The sequence below is a fragment of the Tigriopus californicus genome, chromosome 2 (genome assembly GCF_007210705.1).
Source record: "Tigriopus californicus strain San Diego chromosome 2, Tcal_SD_v2.1, whole genome shotgun sequence".
Taxonomy (NCBI): domain Eukaryota; kingdom Metazoa; phylum Arthropoda; class Copepoda; order Harpacticoida; family Harpacticidae; genus Tigriopus; species Tigriopus californicus.
The window spans coordinates 3,068,072-3,088,880 of NC_081441.1; the positions used below are offsets into that span (position 1 = coordinate 3,068,072).

The 20,809-nt window shown below is 40.3% G+C and overlaps 3 protein-coding genes across 7 annotated transcripts in view; 2 read left to right on the top strand and 1 right to left on the bottom strand.

Moving 5' to 3' along the window:
* Positions 1-5,079: 5,079 nt before the first annotated feature.
* On the top strand, positions 5,080-12,069 carry LOC131893457 (GTP-binding protein Di-Ras2-like). The gene is made up of 5 exons (XM_059243495.1): positions 5,080-5,774; positions 6,861-7,088; positions 8,534-8,713; positions 10,995-11,099; positions 11,540-12,069. The coding sequence occupies exons 2-5, from the start codon at positions 6,951-6,953 to the stop codon at positions 11,714-11,716; spliced, it is 600 nt and encodes a 199-aa protein (XP_059099478.1). The 5' UTR covers positions 5,080-5,774; positions 6,861-6,950; the 3' UTR covers positions 11,717-12,069.
* Positions 12,070-16,977: 4,908 nt separating this feature from the next.
* Positions 16,978-18,392, top strand: LOC131893449 (uncharacterized). 4 transcript variants are annotated; one of them, XM_059243485.1, is made up of 2 exons: positions 16,978-17,120; positions 17,411-18,392. In XM_059243485.1, exons 1-2 carry the CDS (start codon positions 17,088-17,090, stop codon positions 18,293-18,295), a joined length of 918 nt encoding a protein of 305 aa, XP_059099468.1. In that variant the 5' UTR covers positions 16,978-17,087; the 3' UTR covers positions 18,296-18,392. The 4 variants fall into 4 exon arrangements, with proteins under 4 accessions (XP_059099468.1, XP_059099470.1, XP_059099469.1 ...); XM_059243487.1 differs by having other exon boundaries at positions 16,994-17,120; positions 17,347-18,392; XM_059243486.1 differs by having other exon boundaries at positions 17,007-17,048.
* Positions 18,309-20,809, bottom strand: part of LOC131893447 (mitochondrial glycine transporter A-like) — a 3,736-nt gene continuing 1,235 nt past the window's right edge. Inside the window, exons 1-2 of one of the 2 annotated variants that reach the window (XM_059243481.1) lie at positions 20,513-20,691; positions 18,309-20,432 (exon numbers count right to left, since the gene is read on the bottom strand). In XM_059243481.1, the coding sequence (XP_059099464.1) occupies positions 18,632-19,666 (1,035 nt within the window). In that variant the 5' untranslated portion in view covers positions 19,667-20,432; positions 20,513-20,691 and the 3' untranslated portion in view covers positions 18,309-18,631. Of the gene's footprint in view, positions 20,433-20,512; positions 20,692-20,809 lie in introns of those variants that run through there. The other variant, XM_059243482.1, reaches the window with a different exon arrangement.

Consider the following 20,809-nt stretch of genomic DNA (forward strand, 5'->3'; position numbering starts at 1 on the left):
TTCAAAGTAAATACTCATTTTTATATGAAGTCATTTAATTGGAAACCACTATTTAGATAAAAATAATGTTCGGAATTGTTTATGCGATATCCTTGTGTTCCATGATGGTTGGTTGTTGGTCAAAAGATTGGTTATCATCTTTCTTTCGTCAATTCAACATTTTACCTTCATCCCGTTGCCTGTGCTGCTTGTTACTTGAAATAAGCAAAACGGTGAAATTACCAAAAGTTCATAGAACTGATAGATTGGCAATTTGACTGGAAAGGATCAGAGCTTTGGGAAAACAAATCTCATTGGTCCTCGAGTGTTAGATGCCATGGCAAGTCTACGGCAAGTCATAAAATTGGCTTGGAAAGCCTGTAAATTCAACCACGGACCAATCCATTCGTTTGAAATTTCACTGATAAGTCAAATCGAACTATTCTGATTTCTAGAGAATTGAAAGCCACTTGATGAGGTCATGAAGCGCTTGAGTTCTATTTATTTCTTGATAAGGTTTTGATGAACGAAGTGTCGCTTCCTAAAAAAAAGAGTCAAACTTCATCGAGTCAACAAATCGACATAGGCAGCCTAGCTTCTTGTCAAGGCATGCATAAAAGTGATTTCTATAAGAGATAGTGAGAAGTATCTCATATAAAAGAATCTCTCACTTACTTTCGAACTCGAATGGAAAGAAGAAAAGCACAGAAATATAGATGCCACTAAATAATTTTTTTTTGATCAAATAAACGTAAACGCATAATTACATCTAACCACGGACTTCTAGAGATATGGACTGCAAACGGAAGCAAAAATATCCTATCTCCTAAACCGCTCACCTTAATCCAAATCAGCACTTCATACGACCACAAGATCTTGTTGAATACATGAACTCAGCCAAGTTTGAGCCCAAACCTATGCTTAGGGAACTCAGGAGACATGTTCAAAGTTATGTAGTAAACACTGCTTAAAATTTGAATTTTCGGCCTGCTCTTGGTCAGCTACATAAGCTTTTGACAACATAACTTTGAAACGATCGACTTTGCGTGTAAATGATATGAAATTGACCTACCGTTAATTGAAGGGATCTACGTTTCTTATTTTATTACTTTAATTCGAAAAGTGGCTTAGGGTGGCTATGACCAAGAGCAGGCCGATTTGCCGGGAAGCTCGTTCGCAGTCCATATTTCTAGAAGTCCGTGATCTAACCTTTCAAAATTTTAACACAGGCCACAACAGTTTGCTGGGTTATTACCTCTATATTGCAAGAAGTATATGGTTTTATTTAGAAGCTCACCTTTGGAACAGAAACATCAATTCATAAAATGGCTTGACTTTGTCGCTCAAGCTAACAATCAGTTTCGTTTCCAAGGTAACTGACACAAATGTTCGAGCGAGAGGGTGTTCTTGTAGGCCACTACCATTCTTAGCTACCATCCATCCTTGTGGTAGAATCAGAGCAAACATGTATTCCAAATTTATATCGTACTCTTCTTATTTTGCTCCTAGATCGAACCATAATTTTTATATGTATTTGACAACACTTACTTCATTATACATATGATAAGTTACAATTGCTCTATGCTCCAAAGTGATTCATTACAATTACTTTCAAATTGTTGTTTATGTGTTGTAATGTCATTTTGATTATTTTTTCGTATTTGACTTTAAATTTGATCAGAAGTATTAGATTTTAATATTCTTGATGAACCTTGCGACTGGATGATCCAGTCAATGTTCCAACCTCTCTTTGATTTATTTAAAAATCTAAGAGCACTGCATTGACCAAAAACATCCTGTCGGCTTGTATTTTAAAAACTTATCCCATCATTGTTGTGTATTTTGAATTGCCAGTGACTCTCTCTATTTGGTCCAGAACCTTCCTCACTATTTATATAATCTTTGCAAGTTTGCAGAATAGTTATGTTCTTTTCAACCAATCACTTCAACAATAAACTTAATGATGTCTCAGTTACATGAACGTGCTAATAATATGTATTGTTTATTATAATTTGATAAAAATACTGACACTCTGCAATTGTTCTCTCTACTGATGGGATCAAAAAACAATCACGGGCGGTTGCGACAAGGGCTACCAATTTACATTTTCAGTGACATATGGCATAACTAGCGGATCATCGGAAACCCGTTAGCTAGTCACAAAAAGTAACCCTGATTTTTCTTTGCTCAAACCAGTTTTTTGGGGGGTCAAAGCTAACCTTTTACCTTACGATGGACAGGGTGGTGCTTTGAATTTCCTAAATTTCTGGCAATCCTGATTTTGGAAATTTAATTAATCACATCACTAGTTCTCTCCCTTCTGTTGTCCTTTTAAGAGAGAAATGAAAGAGATGGCTATTTTGATTGAAATTCAGGCCCCAGGACTACAGGGTGTTCTAGCAAAATTTTCTCGTTAGTAAGTAAAATGAAGCAACAACAGTGTTTGACAAAGAAACAAAAATACCTCAATGCTTTTTTGTACATTTTTTTGGTTTGGTTTGTTTTTTCACGGGCTTTTCTAGCCGCTACAGGGAATGTAATCCCCAGTACTATTAAAATGAAAGGTCGTATTTTTCTCTAGTTTTTACATTTCAATTTTCTACATCATATTTGGTCTACCAACGAATTTGAGTAGGAAGACCAAGCTAGTCCTTGAATGTAAGGTTGATCTGGACTTTTATTTATAAATTTGTCCAAGTCGGACTTAAATCCTGCTACTGGATCTCCGCCTACATACTACGACCTACGAATTTTTGAAGGCAGCAAATTAAACAATGACGGAGCCCAAGAAAGAAAAGAAGAGGACTTCATTGCTTGAACTAGCCTGGATTTTTGAAGGCTTGAAGGTGCTCTCAAAACGCACATTAAGCCTCTGCGGTCACTAGAGTTGACCCTAAATCCTGGGTTGGCACAAAGCTCGTGGATGCTTTTGAAGACGGAAAGTATCAGACACCTTTCGGATCTTCTCTGAACACTGTACAGTGCCAACTAGCACCTTCATTTTCGCACATTATATATACTTTTCAAATTTAAGCTAAAAAATGAGCAAGTTATATCAGAAAAAGTTTGTGCTCTTAGGTTGCTTGAAGCACAATAAAGGAAATAAGGATGGCCGTGAGTGCAGAAGTCAGTGCTCCGCATTTCCCCTGATCTCAATCCGAACGTGTCTCTATGTGAGGACCCACAGAGAGTCTAGCTATTTGTCAACTCTCTCCAAAATGTTGATTTTTTTTTTAAATGCCTCCATTACAAAGACATTGAAGAGAACACTATAAAGGCTTTGCACCCTCCTCAGGCCCCAAATAGAGGCCGTCATAGGTACACATTAGTGTTGCGTTTGGTAACTCTCTAGTGTAAGTTTGAGATAATATATTTTTACTGATTACCGGCGATTATAAAAATATGTCATATGTAAATCAGACAAACAAAAACGGACGCCTTTGTTCAGACATAAATTTGATTTATAACAAGTTGTTGAAGTTCGAGTCAATGATCGATCCACTAATGAATGAAAAAGAGGCCAGACTGGCGGGAAAATGGCCTCTCAAAATTTGCGATGTAGATGAAAATGAAAACGTAATTTGACATTGAATTATTTCTATGAGCTAGGTTCTAATGTGATTAAACGGAATTGAATTGTTTTCTCATGTATTTCATACTATTCCAATTGCAAATATGTAACTACAATTCAAATGCATTAATTGCAATTCCCTCGTTGATCTAGAAAGCATAAAAAATGCTCTTAAATTGATGTTGATATATGGCTCGTTGGTTGGTGGTTCCACACATCCGGTTTGCTACGGAGACAAATGTTCATGTTTGTTGGCTTAATCTGGACCTCAACGATGTTCTAAGATGTAATGCAAAAACTCGCAAGGATGAAGTCTATCTACGATGAGGTATTGGATTATGTGCACCAAAGTTGAACATCCTTCAGTAGAGTACACACTCATTGAGCACGTCAACAAGTGGTTTAACACCAAATTCCAGACCAAATCCCGTCCAAGTGCTCACTCACACTCCTACACTCGAACGTAGTTGATGGAACGGGAACGTACGAATACGTTGTAGTAGATAAACAGAGCTTTCTACTTGGGACGAAGTAACTGTTGATTTAGAGAATGACCCTAGCCCTGGATCTGGCTGCTTTTTCCATACAAAAAAGTTTCGTGAGGATTTTCTCAAGAGACCTGGAAGTGTTCGTTGCTCTTGGGAAAATGGGTCCCAATGACGTCAACAAGAGAGAGAAAGACAGAGGGAGTTTGTCGGTGGGAAATGCAACACAAGCACTCCATTCATCCTTGATAAGATTATCCAAGATTCACTCATTGTCTCTCTTTGAAGGAAAGGCAGCTTAGTTCGTCACTCAAAGCCAACCATTCCGAAAAGTCCGCTGAGGAAGTCGCTTCCTACCCAACAATGGGATATGACGGTACAAATCTGACATTTTAAAGTCTCTAAATATAGCCTTTCGCTCAGCCTCGACATTCGACAGGCCGTAAGGCTTGGGTGGGTGTGATAGGGATGCCGAGAGCCAACGAAGGGTGGGTCTCCGTTCCTCTCCTTGCCTCGATCCAAACTCGCCCACAAAAAAGGGGCATGGGAATGGGGATCGAGATCCGAGTTTGGGTTTCGACTCGCTTTTTTTCTAGTTTAGTGGGAAAGGAGAAACAACAGGCACCCACACGGTGAGCTCTATTGGTTCTCTATGCCATGCCTTGATAATCGAGGAAGGAAGGAAAAAATCGAGCCTGGAAGAAGGCCAAGCTCTTGAGGGAGATAGGGGGGAGAAGAAGAAAGAGAGGAGATCCAAGGCCTGCCAGCTAGGGGAAATTTCCTGACAGAAGCAAGGCCAGACGACGCTTGAAGGCAAGTGATCCTTCGTCTGGCGATTGGCCTGTCCCGTATGCTCTACTGGTTGTTATTGGTAGGTGGTCTGGTGGTTGGAACGGAACAAGAATCAGGCCCTCATAGAGTACCCAAAGGGACTCAACGGGAGGAACAAGGAACAAGGAGAGTAGGACACCTTTCTCTCAATCGCCAAAGCGGGCTTCGCCGTTGGAGTCTTGGTCTGCCTCTCCTTCTCCGTTACATACACGGATGTGTACGTAGAAAGAGAGGCCTTCCCCGTGTGGATATGGTCCACATCTTCCCTTAATTGTCAGTTACACTCTGAGTACCTTCGAGGGAGTACGCTACATTAGCGTCTATTTGCATAATATCGATGTGTTGTGTCCTCTCTGATTCTTGTACTTGTTTGTTGTTCCCCGCCCTTGATTTGAGTCGAGACAACTCGATTGTGATTGATTTCAATCCTTCTGATTTTGCTATTCCATTTTGGTTGACATTGTCGGTGTCTGGTTGGGAGTGCTGCCCTTGAAACTGAAGCTGAGTGGAAAGGCTTGTTCCGTTGCTGCTTCAGCCTTCGCCAACGCCAAATTTTCCTTCCCTTCGCCCAGCGTGACTGCATTCAGCCTTCAACTGGGCCCCAAGAGTGGCAGGCAGCCAGCACCACACTGGACGAACGGCGGCGGCGAGGGCGACGCCGAAACAAGGCTCTTTTGGCTTCAGGCGCGCCTCAATTGAAGGCCAAGGCTTGAAGGTCAGGGGCTTGAAACAACCAAACTTTGGTTCAACCTTAGTTTTGTTCCAAGTGTGGCTCTTTATTGGAGTGGGATCATAGCATTGAGCCGCAACGTCGTCCTTGGACATTCAAGAGTGGTGCTTGTTGGTTGTTAAACTTGTGTTGACTGGAGGGATCGTTATCCTGACTGGTTGCAGTGAGTAATATTCATGTAAGTACAAAAAATGATCGAGGTTGTGAGCCCCCCACTCTGATCATTTACCAATCCTAGACTTCTCACTTGTCAGAAGCAGACAAAAAAGGGCCAAACTTGGCCTAATGTCAATGACATGAAATTGGACGTTATCCTCCAGAACTGATTAATCAAGCTTTTTAATCAAATAATTTCCATGGATTTTCCCTCCGTCTTTAATTGGTCCCTTTCATATAGAGACTTTTCTCTGACATTTTGATCTGTTACACTTGAGCAAGTATGTAATTTATTTTACAATTTTATGTAATTGTTGGAAGTGGGCCCTTATAGGATCAGTCAAATCTACAAATACCCTTTGCCATTTCAGAGCCATTGTCTTAATAACAATCTTACAAATGAAACTCTAGCCATCATATTACGAAAGCAAGGGACAAAAATTGATGCATAGTTTAGGAGCGAATCGTGTCCTTTTATGGTAATCCCTGAAAATGGTTTCGTTCCTATCTTATTTTTGCCAAACAATGGCGTCGATAGAAAAACGACTATTAATGAAGAGTTCTTGTAGAGGTCAAAACGATATTTTTGTCCTTGAAGCGGAGCATAGTGAAGTGTTTCATCTTTGTTGAAAATGTATCTCAGAATGGTAAGATTGCTAAATGTTGAACATAGAATAGATGTTCAGTACAGGGTTGTGCCGATCAAAAATGATCGAATGGAACATTTTCATAAAATGGGCGGATTGCATATTTTTTCTTTTAAAACAATTTTCACTCGGCCTGTATTTTCAAAATACCAAAATTGGGGGTTTTACATCTAAAGAGAAAAGATGTGAGAAATCCTTTAAAGCAGCTTGATTATTTGATTTTAAGCCCAACCCTGTATAAATGAGGTCAATTTATACAGAAAAGAAGGTGTTTTGTGATTTCTTTGGTTGAATTACTATACAAAGGCCAACAATATCAAGCTAAGACTTGAAGTGTCTGTGTCCTTGTAAAAAAACATTGAATCCCATACTATTATAGTATCAATATACCACCATTTTTACATGGCAATTTATATCATAAAAACGAGTATGAAACTAGCAAGTGACCTTCTGTTTTTCAGGCAAGGTTGAAAAGCCAGTTGGCTCCATCACCATTGATGAGGTGATTTTCTCGCAGTTGGTGATCGAACGAGCAGAGAAGGCCGTCGACAATGCCCGAACAATCCAATGACTATCGAGTGGTGGTCTTTGGAGCTGGAGGCGTGGGCAAGACCAGTCTGGTACTCAGATTCATACACGGGACCTTTAGGGATTCCTACATTCCAACCATTGAAGATACATACCGCAAAGTAAGATCCATAGGATTGCTTCCAGAGCTCTGTTTTTGGTGCTCTGGGATCTTAAGAGTCAAATCAAGGTTACAAAAAAGTGATTCACTTCAGTCATGTAACCTTTATCTCTATAATATCCTAAATAATGTTAAATCATGGAAGGAGATAATTTGATGATGTGAAGTTTAGCAAATAGCCGAAAAGAAACCAAGTTTGATACCCGTTTAAACATGGTCAAATACAAATTACGTAAATGTTAGATCAGTGCTCATGAGCCAGACACCATAAAAAATTACCTTCATGGTGTCTCATTCTAGAACTATGCTCCTTTTTTTAACTTTCCCTGGAAACCCTGAATGCAACTTTAACTTTCGTAGCAATTTGCTATTCCGAGCAAAAAGAGATAAGAAATGCCTGAAATCTTCTCAAAGGGTTTCCAAGCAACGATGTGCAGAAAATGTCGATCTTTGCATTCATTGATGAGAAATATTTCTATTGTAGATTCCATTTGTAGATGCTACGGTTTTGACGATCTTGGCGTGGCTTTTGGTAATTATTTCCACGTAACTTTTGAACGAGGAAGAAACTGCGCCGTTCAGCAATTAGTAGAAATTATTTCTATTTTAGTAAAGAAAACTCTAACCAGATCGATTTCCAAGCCCAATTGCTTCATTTTCTAATATGCACTCGGTTCAATTCAAAGGTCTCACGAACTAAAGAAAAATGATCCAACATACTAGATGAACAACATTGGTCTTTTATTTGTAATGATCTTTTACAAAGGCAATTGTGATTGTAGAACTAGGATAGGAAGCAAGTCTAATGCTGGCTTTCAGATCTCATTTTTTGTGGCAACACTTCCTCGATTCTCGAAAACTGTATCATTCTATTCCCCTCCTTCACCCTGCAACCGGAATAGCGATATTTTTTCCAAGTGTAAAAATTGTTAAAACAGACCTTTCAAAGGCCTTGTAGCAACAACAACTCAACAGAAAAAAACACGGAATGTGCCAAACAAAGGACTTCTAGAGATATCGTTCTACAATGGCAGAATCACCTGAACCATTTATCTGATCCAAAATTAACATTTATCATAATGTACAAATCTGGCCAAATGAATTAAGTTGGCCATACTTTGGCTAGAACTCGAGATAAATTGTCAAAGTTATGTTGCAGTTACTACAAGACACTTTGGCCTCTGATACATAAGCTTTGAACAACATAATCGTGAAACAAATCCCTATATGAATAGTCTAATGTCGTGACAAGAAGCTTAAACTCGGACAATGAATACATTTTGACCCCAGGCAGGTCGATTTAGTTGGAAACACTTTTGCAGTCATTATTTCTAGACGTCCGTGACTAAACTTATGTATGTTTTTTTTTCTCCCCAAAGGCAGTCGGGTCAGCTCGTAAATAAATATAGCTAATCGTGATTATTTTATCTTTCGCTCGTTTTCCAGGTGATTTCCTCCAACAATTCCATATGTACCCTGCACCTGACGGACACGACTGGGTCTCACCAGTTCCCCGCCATGCAACGACTCTCCATTTCCAAGGGCCACGCCTTCATCCTCGTCTTCTCAGTCATATCAAGACAGAGCTTGGAAGAGCTCAAGACAATTCTAGAAATTATTAGTGATGTAAGTCTTCCTAGAGTATAGAAATATGCCCCGTTTCCTTATATTTTATCGTTCAAGTATGAGAGATCACATTGCACGATCTCCATTAATCCTTGATTAAGCTGTTCCGAAATGAGACGAAGCTCTCTTAGCTGATTAGGGTCTCACGAAATGAGAAGAAGCTGAGCTGAGAGGATATTGCTAGAGTCCAAAACAGTGTCACCTGATGGTTTTTTCCCATTCCATGTTGTAACGAGAGTCATATAGTGTCAGAATATGGACGGGGACACTGAAGTAAAGAATTAGCTTTTCTGATTTGACGGCTTTTGCTTCAAATGAGACTTGCCCCAGGTTGGTAAAAATGTGTGTTGCTAATTTCAGTTGAATGGAAGGACTAGGTCAAAACTTATGCCCTGTCAAAGATAAGATCAATACACACACAGATCTACATATAACAAATGGCTGGATAAGCCCTCTTGTAGATAACATTTTTACTAAAAGAGAACTAATTTGTTCATTCTTTGGACCATTATGTAGTGAAGTTTGACCTAGTCGTCGTTTTTCCTTCACTCGAATGGGACATGTTAATTTTCGACCTCAACCACCCCGTTCATAGGTGGGTGGTTCATGCAAAATCATTTGCCATATGCATACATATTTGACTTAAAAGTCATACATTCTTCTAAATAGTGCAGCAATCAAATGAGTAATATTTTGAGAAGTCCTGTTGATCCCAGTATTGTCTGAGTGCCCACGGCAAAAAGGGAACCAAGGACATTTGGCAATCAAAGCTTGTCGGGCTAGTTTGGAGCGTTACTTCTTTTTTCCCTCTTTCAGCACAACCAAAACAAAAATCACAAATGCTTTAGCTTTGAATTAAAAAAAAAAAGAAAGGCACCTAGTCGCATGTTTAATAAAACACAATCAATTAACTGCCTTCCCGACAAATATCTGCGTTTCAAGTTTCTAGTTATCAAATCAATAGAAAAAAATGTCTCTAGTAGTTTAGGCTGGTACCATCTTGCAAATCAAAACTAAGATTAATCGAACGATCGGCTCCGCCGTTTTAACAATTTCAATAGCTTGGAATGGAAATTTGATAGGAGGGCAATTGAAATATTTTTGCTCTCTCAAGGCAAAACTTTGTTGCTCTGAGATTTGCCTCCATCTGCTTTCTCAATTAAGATTAACCAGTCCATAAATCCATTATTGTGGCATCTCTTGCTTATCTTAAAGAGTTGGACAATATCTACAGTACATTGGAGCATGGCAGTAAAAAGCAGAAACGTTTAGTTTCTGGACAGTGGCATCTCCTTCCATTTGTACTAAACTTGAAATCTCACAGTTCTGTCTCCATAAAGGGACCTGTTTCTTTGGATTACAACACATTAAAAGAGGACCAATCTGATTGTTCAGATATCATCTACGTTACTTTTTGAAACTCACTTGAAGTAAAGCGGTAAAGGGACCCAGAGTTGGTTTGGACTAAAACTTGTTTGAAATGGTTTTTATGCATTCGCCGAGTTTCTATGCAAATTATGTCTGGCTAGAAAGCAGAATGTTTTTCAATTAGATGAATGACCCCAGAAAGTTCAGAACGATTCTTTCGCTCTCAGTGATGAGAGCCATCTTCTAAAATATTGATGTTGCTAAAGTGGGCTCATCTATTGAATCATTGACATATTGAGTAATGAGTCGTCCACATTCGCATATGTATTTAGGGCTTACAAGTTCGAATGCGTATCCCAAATTCGATGGATTGATGACATGAGGATCGGATGTGCAAAACAATTAAACCTGAATTTTCCTGGCTTCCTTGTTTCCCATATAGAACGAAGACCTTTTTGCAATTCAATCAATAAAATAGTATTATATGCAAAAAGACGGTTAAAATATTAGCCATTGTTAAAAATTCGTTCCAGGCGGACCTTTACTTTCTAATTCTTATTGCGAATCTCGGTCACATCAACTCGTAAGATGTTTGAAAGTGATTGTATGGCTTTTTGAATTTGATCAAATCAAGAATCACTAAAATCTATGAATCAATTGCTAGCGCAAAATTGGCGAGATAGCGCAAGCCATGGCAACACTGCTGCAAACTTCTTAGTCTCCATTTTTATTCCAAAAAAGGCGTATTTTATGGTTAAAACTCAACTAGAGATTGCCCCGGCAGCTATTGATTGTTTTGCCTTGGACAGTTTCCCGATAACGAGCTCCCAAATTGGATTTTTTTCCCTTCAAAACGCGTCATTTGGTAAGCCTTTGGCCCATAACAAAGCAAGTTGTTATTCATCAATTTCAGGTGAAGGGCGTCCTCGATGGGATTCCTATCATGTTGGTTGGGAACAAATGTGACGAAGAACCATCCAAACGAGAGGTCAATAAGAAAACGGGGGAAGCCCTGCAGGTAAGGAAAAAGACCAGATCAAGTTCAAATTGTGTAACTATCGAGAGAGCCCTTGAGATTCTCTCCCAGCTTCGTAGAATTCGGAGTGCGTCGAATAGCGTGTTCTTTCCAAGAACCATGCAAGACAACGCGTTCATTTATTTGCGGTTTTCCTTTTTTCTTTACGCTGTCTACGTACGTAGTTTTCGTGAACACATATTAGTACGTATTGCTCAGGTTATTTTTGGCTCAAAAACCTTCTTACAAACCGACAAAAGGGCCTTGTTATCATTTCTATTTGGCAGCCTTAGTAGAGCACTAACTTGGAAGAACTACAATCATAAGAAGAAGAAAACGGTGCGCCCAAACGGAAAGCCTATGATCTATGTAATTGCAAGGCATTCATTTTATCTTTGAAAATGCTCACGAAGATGGAACTAATCCATGCTTCTCTTTTGCAGCAAATGTGGAAGTGCAAGTACATTGAAACTTCGGCCAAAGAAGGCACCAACGTCACCGAACTCTTCGAAGAGCTCCTGAAACTCGACAACTCCAGACAACTCTCGCTCCAACCCATTGAGAAAACAGAAACTAAGGGTGGCATGAGGAAAATCAAAGACAAATGTGCTCTCATGTAGAGATAAGGACCCCTCCCAACAAGTCCCTTTGGGTTTGAATCGAACCCTTGGCCATGATCTTTTAACCGGCGCACAACTAAACATCCATGAAAAAGACAATTTTTTTGTCTGTGGCTGCCCTTTGCCAATTTGGAAAAAAACACCGCCGCCACCCGTTGACAAATGGTTATCCCGTTGCTCTTCAATTTCCTGAATTATCCTTGACTGATACCTCTGAATTGATTAACTTAAACTGCTTGAACGTGCAATTGTTACTGCAAATATCTTGCTCGGACATATTTTTAATTATCGACCCTTTCCGAAACTGCTACCCTGTTCGTTTTCGTTCTTCTGGCCCTCTTCTGTTTTCGCGCTTATTTTTCTTTTGAAGAAAGGGTCTGTCCCCAACTTGTCCGATCAGTATTTTGATCCTAATTATTAGGCTGAATGCCATTACGATTACTATGATCGCTGATTACGAGCATAAATTTACAAACATATATTTTGCTTCTACAAACTATTAGTCAGTTATGAATGATGAGTATGTTATAATAACAAGATTCCTTAACTTTCCCCGTCCATAGTGTTTTGTTCATTGTGGCGCCTTAGGCAGTAGTTCAGTAGTTCATCTACTATACTTGTATGGGGACGTTTAGGCAAGCTCTGGCAGATTCGTTTGTTTGCTGGTACTAAAAGTGTAAACCTAACTACCATTTTTTTAAGGCAAGACTTCAGTTTCCACAATATCAGTCAGCCAAAAAAGACGTTCAACAAACAAGGCTATGGTTCAAAATGAAGTAAAGGTTGTATGTTCTAGTAATAAAATATGCTGACAGTTAGATAGAATAAGAAATAAGATAGGAATATGATTTGTAGTAAATAGTGGCGCAGGGCTACAGTTTCCTACAAATATTTTCATCACGTTAGAATGTTAGCAACATCACACTCACTGGCCATCACCGATTTTTGATTGAAGGTAGGATAAAGAAGCAACGTTAGAAATGGTAGAGTCTATTCCAACAACAGTTCTAGGTCACAACTATAGATGCTCTAGGCATAGATACGCGAGGTTGAGTACACGTCATCAAATTCGACCGATCAGATAGGCTGCCAATTGTCAACGAACATTAGCTTTGTTTGGAAACCTTCTCAACAGGGAGTCAGCTGCTTCTAAAAAGAGGTCACACGTTTACATTGCATAATAGGGTAAAGCTTTGAATGATTTATGACAAACTTGATCCACCATGGATTCAACCAACTCATTCCACAGGGTTAAGAGTGCTTTTCGTAATTAGAATTGAATTGGTGTGGCATTTCTCAATAAAATGTACTTGACACACTGATCTTTTGCATGGTGCCAGTCTCGAGTTGGACTAAAGCATCTCAAAAAAGAAAGTACCACCGAGTTCAACACCTTACATTGTTAAGTAATTGGGACTTGTTTCTTGATAGACTCAGGAAGCACACATGTGATAATGTTAATCTGAATAATCTAATGAAATTTTATAGCAATCTAATCTTATGAAAAAATGGGTTCAGAAAAGATTTAGAAAGTAATAAAATAGTAGTAACAATCTAAAATACCATATCCATGAATCAGCTTGTCTTGAAGTAAAATTTGGCAGTGTCCTTGAAGACAATATTCAATGATACTCGTCATAATAGAACTCTTTCTTTTATAGCGCATCAGTTCAAAAACTTTTCAGTTCTACTGATTGTTTACATTTTTGAAGTGGAGCCACTTGTCAAACCTCGCGCGTCTCTGAATCCAGGGTCCCTAGTCACAACCATAATAGTCGATTTGAATGACAGAAAACCATTCTCAAGCCCGAGTGCTCTAAGGACAGCTCTAAGCCACTTATTCCACTTTTAAAAGACATTTCCGTCGCTAATTATGCATTGTCTGAAAACTCGGCCCATTGGAACTGACCTGACGACATAGAGCAGTATATAATCAATCGCTACATAACGAAAAAGTGTCTAGCCCATTTGCCATCAAAGACGCCATCTAAAAATAAAATGCTAAAAGATTCTGCCCACGAAACGTTCAACGCGTAAGCAAAGCATAACGAATATCTAACCTTTAGTTTCATTGCCTCAAAATTTACAGAAGGCTAGTTTACCAATGCAAAGCTTGGAAAGCGCACTCTGACGTGCATGCAGAGCGTAAACCATTCTTCGTGAAGTGTAGGAGGCACAGATTATACATGTATATGGTCTGTGGCAGGAAGGCTACTGTCCTGGGACTTGATTACAAAAATCCCTTTTTTCAGGCTGAAATTGTTGAAATTGGATTATTCTGAAGTTTGAAATAATGAAAATGGTTAGGAGCCTAAACACCGACAAAAGAGGTGAGAACTCAAACGAAGCCAGACAAACTATTTTTCATGCACCTGGCAATTAGCCCTAACAGGGCGTGGCAACCTAAGTCTACGCTATTTCACCCCAGAAGTACAACCCGTTACTGACTGGGTTCCTTTTTGATGCGCCTCTTGTGGTGTCTAGTAACAATAAACAGGGTAGTAGTAACAAAGTTACAGGTAAAGAAATAACAATGATTCGTTTCCTTTTTCGAAAAAGGAACTTTCGCGTTTTAAAATGTTGTTGACGACCCAAAAACCCAAAAGTTACTTGTTTTTTTTTTCAAGCTCCAGAGTGGCACATAATTTTTCCTTTCTCTCTTGACAAATGATGTAGAAACTTGAAGTTTTTCATCAATCTTAGCAGTAATTCGCAATTTTTATATTTCATACATCCTAAAGAAAGTTAGTTAGTTGGATAGTTGCAAATCTTCAACAATTAAAATTTGAGATTAGGAAAATATTTCAGTTTTAGATGTGAAATATCAAAGTTATATATACTCCAGAAAAAGGCAATGCATTCAATGCCAACATTTGGTAAGTATTTTTAAAGAGACCAAATGTTTGGAAAATATTTAAAATATTTTGTCAAATACTGTCAAACATTATCATTTGTAAAATGTTTTCTAAGACAGTTTCAGCGCAAAAATAAAACCGAGGTCAACCAATCAGTTTTCTTAGGTTTGATTTTTCAAAATCAAAATTGATTCTGCAACGTAACTTAAATGTAAGATACCTTTACCAATAGAACTATCTAATACACTACAAAACAAAGGTTTATAGTGTACGCATTTTCTTTGACTTTTCAAATATGACATTTGCTATGAAATTTCAAAAAGCCATGAGCCATGTTATTCCAATAAGATTGGAACAATTGAAGTACTTCAAATTTTGAAAAGAAGGAGTTTTTTTGATGGATTTCCATCATCTTTTTTATTAAGAAGAGGAAGCGCCCTCTGCTTTGTCTAGGTGCCGACAATAGATAACTTTACGTTTTTCTATGGTGCGGTCTAACGTAGAAACAAGGTAATACGCTCTAAGATGCCAGACTTTATAAAGAGATTATTAAATGAACAATTTATTGCCCCAGTATTGTGACACAATGAATAAGACAGCAACTCTTCTGGGAGACGTTTAAAATTCTCCATGGGTAAAATTTCGATCAATTGTGACTTATAAATAACCCATTTACAGGGAGTTGTAAACTGTATGATTAATGCCGCACCAGCACTTTTGCAATCATCATTTCCAACAAAATAGTGATAGGAAAAACATAGTTTTACAAGCTTTTGGTGGCTAAATTTAAAAAGATAACTTTTTAAAAACTTGCTATTAGTTTTTTATTCACAATTCATTTGAAATAGATGATGATGAAAAGTCGCTGGAATGCTGCAAATACATATTATATAGCTCTCTATTGATCCCTATTTGGATGTCATTAGTGTAAGCAATTATACCTTTACAGAATTTGAAAGCTCTCTCAGAGCGGTTGGTGGTGCATTTATGGTGTTAGATTATATCAACAAGAAGTTGCTCAAGCAAAAATACCTTATTCAAGTCAGGCATCTTAGAGCATATTTATATATTTCTCCATTTGTTTTTTCTCAACAAGGGAAGGAGAGTAGAATGAAAAGGACTAGTGGCTTAGCCCAAACGAACATAGCCAAGAATGGGAGTGAGGAGCGCTACACAAGTGAACAACATTAATGCTCATTAGTGTAGCATGTTGGCAGAAAAACGTCAATTTTTTGGACGTTTTGAAACAATACATTTTTCATGCAGCGTAAGGAGGCTGGCTGTTAGAGCTGTGCATCGGATTCGAATCGGATTGACCAACTGTTTTCGGATTCGGAAAAAAAAATCGGATTCGGATTCGGTCGGATTCGGAGTGGGAATGAAAAGGTCGGATTGGGTTCAGATCCGTTCCAAGTCCAAAATTGTAAGATAAACTAATTGAATGTAAATTTGCTTGGAAAATGGTTTCTTTCTCAACTCTCAAAATGTGAGTGAAATCAAAGAACATCAAAATTAAAATATGTGAATGGACCTACTATCTTAAGAGTTACCACAATTGTGTGACAATCCCACACAAATAAATAAACCCAACATTTCAAAAAATAAGAAAAGGATCAAAGTATTTGCTGTCCACACAGGAATTTTTTAGGAAAAAAGCAACTACAATGGCTCAGGATATCAAGCCTGTAAATTAACAACTGTTGCACCATTTTGATAACATAATTATATTCAATAGTACTTCAATTGCAGCATATGAAATAAAGATAAGTTCTGCTATTGTATTAGTGTTACAAATAATGACATTATTTCAACAGGAAAATTATATATCACTAGTCAAATGTGTTATCGTTTTACCCATTTTAGTTACTTCTTTTATTTATCTTTATCCATATTTGTGTAAGTTGTTTACATACACAATTTTATTATTATACGAGTTGACATGACCAAGAGACGCAATAAAATATTTATTTCTTATGTTATTCATTTTTTTGACCATGGCAACTTCACCTAATCTCTTCATTTTAAAACGTTTTTGTGGCAACAAGCACATTTAGTTCAAGTTAAATGAGTTCTTCTGCAGTCAATTGGGTGACCAAATCAGCTTTGGATCAGATTTTGCAAAATATTTCGGATTATGGTCGGATTAAGCAAATATATCTCGGATTCTGATTCAGATTCGGACCCAAAAAAAATTTCGGATTCGGATTACAAAAAACCACTTCGGATCGGATTCAGAGACATTGTCGGATCCGATGCACAGCTCTGCTATGTACTCATTGTTCCCCCTAAATCAACGAGCACGTGTACTTTACAAGAACGTGTACTTCACTACACAGAACCTACTTGGTTGCCCATACCATGCATGTCGCGCTCGTTTTCGTCCTTTTCGAGGGAGCTGAAGAAAGAAGACGGGCTGGTTTAGGGAGGGTCCGGATCTGGACCTTACATAAATGTACGATTTTACCCAAGTGAACAAAGTAAGAAGCCTTTGAAAGCGTGTTAGTTAGCCCTGCTGCATGTGTCAGAGCATTGCTCTGTTTGTTTACTCTGTAAGTATCTCCACTTTATCCTCATACAAATCTTTCATTCATCTGCCAAGTTGCGTAGCCTACTTATCAACCCTTGAACTCCGGATTAGTAGTTAGAGATTCCGACTTGGCAACTCGATCATCAAGTTTAAACGTTCTCGAACCGGCTTGGGGGCAATAAATGGGGAAGAGAGGGAATACAATGGGTCATTGCATGTTATGTCAAATCTCTTTCATTTCATAAAAGGGCCACTAGACCCCGAGCACATGCACACCTTGTCGCTCAGCATATCTGGATAATCGTTTTGCAGTCTTTGATTGACCGTGGATCCAAGATGTCAGTGGTGGATATCCTCCTGAAATTGCCGGGGTTCTTGTATAGGGTCACTCTACATGGCATTGCCATTGTGGTTTGCTTCATGGTCGGACTGTACTTGAAAATCGGACAATTCATTCTGGACAAGATCTTGATGGTTTTGGATTTCTTTGGCGCGACCGTGGAACGCGATCTCGTGACAGCTCATGCTCAGAAGGAGAAATTGGAACCCGTGTACCTGAATGGAAGCCACAAACCCCACCAGTTCATTGATGAGCCGCGAACGTTGGAAAACTCTAGATTCCCCTTGGGTCGGGACATCCTCGTACAGAAGTCCAAAGAACTCATTGAGAGCGAATTTGGCACCAAGAAGCCGGAACTTCTGGCCGACAACTTTCTCTTTGTGTTCCCCGTGGTCGGTCCCTTGCGGAAAGCCGACTTCATCTTGGCCTTCTCATCGTTCAAAGTGGAGCAGGCGTTCCCGGATTCGAAGAATAACTTTTACAACTTTTTCGTCGACCCACTGGAACCCAATCGGGTGTGGTTCTTGACCCGACCCGAGCTCGTCCACTCTGGAACGCTGAACTTTGGGACCAAGAAGATCCCACCTACCGGCATCAAGGTGATCCCGCCCCCACAAATGTTGAGTTTCACCTTTGACCGTGAGGGACGTTGCTACAAGATGACTGGCGGTTACTCTGTGGATCGAACTGTGGGCAACACTGGGGGCTTGGGCGGTCTTTTCGGCATCTTTTATGCCGTGGGCCAGACCCTGCCTTTCCCCGAGGCTCAACCTTGGAAGCACTCGCCTCAATGGGAGACTTTCTACAGGCGTGTGCCTCAGATTCAAAACGAATGGAAGAATCTAATGGGCGAATGAGATGCTTTCATGCCAAACTAGACGCCGGCCAAGTTCTATACGTTGTTGTTTTATACATGACCGAATTATTTTATTAAAGGATTGATTTATCAAAGAGTTCGCTGAATACCAAGCATGGCATCAACGTATTATCACAAGTCTTGCATTTGATCTAGCCGATCGAGGTGTTAATCCAAGGGTTAGCTGTGTCGTACATGCAACAGGTGTAAGAAAAAAGAACTGCATGGTTATTATGACTTGATTTGGGTTTCTCTCTATTGTCGTACAAAACTTGGAACTCTTCGACGGATTGGAAGGGATTTTCGTTTCGATTGGGTTAGTAGAATCTCATTTGTTCTATTTAAGTCCAACTTGTCGCATGATCTCCTCGTAGACGGTCCAAGCCAATGCGGACATGAGGGTTCGTCGCAACATTCGTGGAGCGAGTCCCACCATGAGTCCGCGCGGTCCGGAGGTCCGGAGGATCTGCTGAAGGGTGATGGACACCGAGTTGAACCTCTTGGGATCGAGTTGCATTTTGGTCTTGACCACATCCGCCGGATGGGTCACCATGGAGGCGAAGAACCCGGCCAGAATGCCGCACGAGAAGTGCGACAGGGCGGCTTTGGAGCCGTTGATGGGCCCGTTATCGGGTCCAGACAGAGCGAGCCTGGGAATAACTTGTTGCTTCAGTTGTGTGTAGAACATCAGATAGAGGCCGGAGAAGGGCGCATCCCTCACCAAGGTGGGGATAAGGCCACAGCACAAGCCACGGACGCCTTCGCGCGCATAGATCTGCACGAAGGCTTGGCTCATCTTCTTGTATTGGTAGGTGCCCGACTCGAAGCGGGTCTTGATTACCGTGATGGGGATGACGAGAGTGCCGGCGATGCAGCGAGCCGTCATGCCCAAGGCGATGGCCTGCAAGGGCGATGGCTTGTCGTTCCCGTTGGCCACGTGGGTCTTGAGCCAATGGAGGGAGCTGAAGTATAGACCCACGCCGGGTACCGTTCGCGTGACCGAAGGGATGATGCCCCGCCAAAGCCCGGTGATATGCTCACTTTTGAGCACTTGTCGGACCACGGAGAACATGCTCAAGGAGTGAACGAGTCGCCCTCCGGATGTGGCCGAAGACGCCAGGGCATGATTGGCGGTGGCATATTGGTGATGATTCTGAATCCTGGTCTTGACCAAATCGAGTGGTTGGAACAAGATGGTGCTGAAGGTACCGGAAAGGGACCCCGCAAGGAAGGACTTCATCACTGGGTTTGTGGCAATATCCATCTTGGCCTTGAGAGGTGGAATGACCTCGGAGAAGAAACGCGCTTGGGGATCGGTTTGATGAGGAGTAGAGGTCAGCACCAGAGAGAAGGGAATCAATCGATGAGACATGTAGGTTGGTTGTCCGTGATTGGATGGATGACAGATATTAGGTCGTTCGGAGACAGAGGCACTTGATAATTGACCTTGACGACTTCTTGAGAGCACTAACAAAACACTTGATCAGTTCCACACTGCAAACAGTTCCACACTGTTTTTTAAAGCGCTTGTCAGCTCTATAGGTAGTATTGAAGTTTAAGGAGTAGAAAACGGGGTGGGAGCGGGAGTGGGAGGAGAAGGATGGGGATAATGTTGAGGATAAGGTAGGGAGGGACGTCGATCTGGAAAATGGTTCACCACAGTTCCACACTGTATCTCACTGGCGACCTTTTCACAGATCTTGGAGTCTTTGGGCGACCTCACACGGCAGTTTCACACTGCAACACACGGTGAGCGCCCGGGGGGTGGGGGTTAAACGGATGGGCAAATAATGATTATGATGGGATGAGTGCTGGAATCTAGATTAGGGCTCGGAACACTCCGATCCAAAATTCTACACACAGCAAGTTGGGAGGGGGCATAGGGGGAGGGGATTTACGTGTAGAGTTGGAGCCAGTCGGTGTAATCCAAATAGCTCAAGGCACAAGTGTGAACGACGGGAGATTCCCACTTGAGATTGGTCAGACCCTGGGATAGCACCCAGTCAGATTGTTTCGACATCGACGCGGAGCATTTCATGTTGCTGCTTGAAAATAGTGGACAATGGGGGGTTCCTCAAGGGCTCAAACCTTGATTCAAACGATTGCCACGAACCAATCTTTAGAAAGAGGGCAGAGCGCTGCAGCAACAGAGAGAACGTAGACGCATTAGTACAAATCTATGACAATCCGAATGAAACGTTGTTTAATTTTGATTTACCTGCCAATGGAGTTCGTTACTCGGGGAGGAATTGCTATCCAATCTCTAGTCTAGGACCAAATAGCTCTCTTTAACCAGGAACCTGATGTTCTTGGCTTGAATGTGGCAGAACAAATGGGGAAAGATGGCGGCGGTTCTACCATGAAATACTCAAATGAGAAACTGGTTTCGAGGCCCCGATTCTATCTTGACGATTCCCCNCATACCTTAACCGTTTTGTCTTCTGTCTTACGGACAAGTTGATTTCTGCACCACAAAATTTGATATTTTCATTATCAGCTTGAAACAGCTGAATAT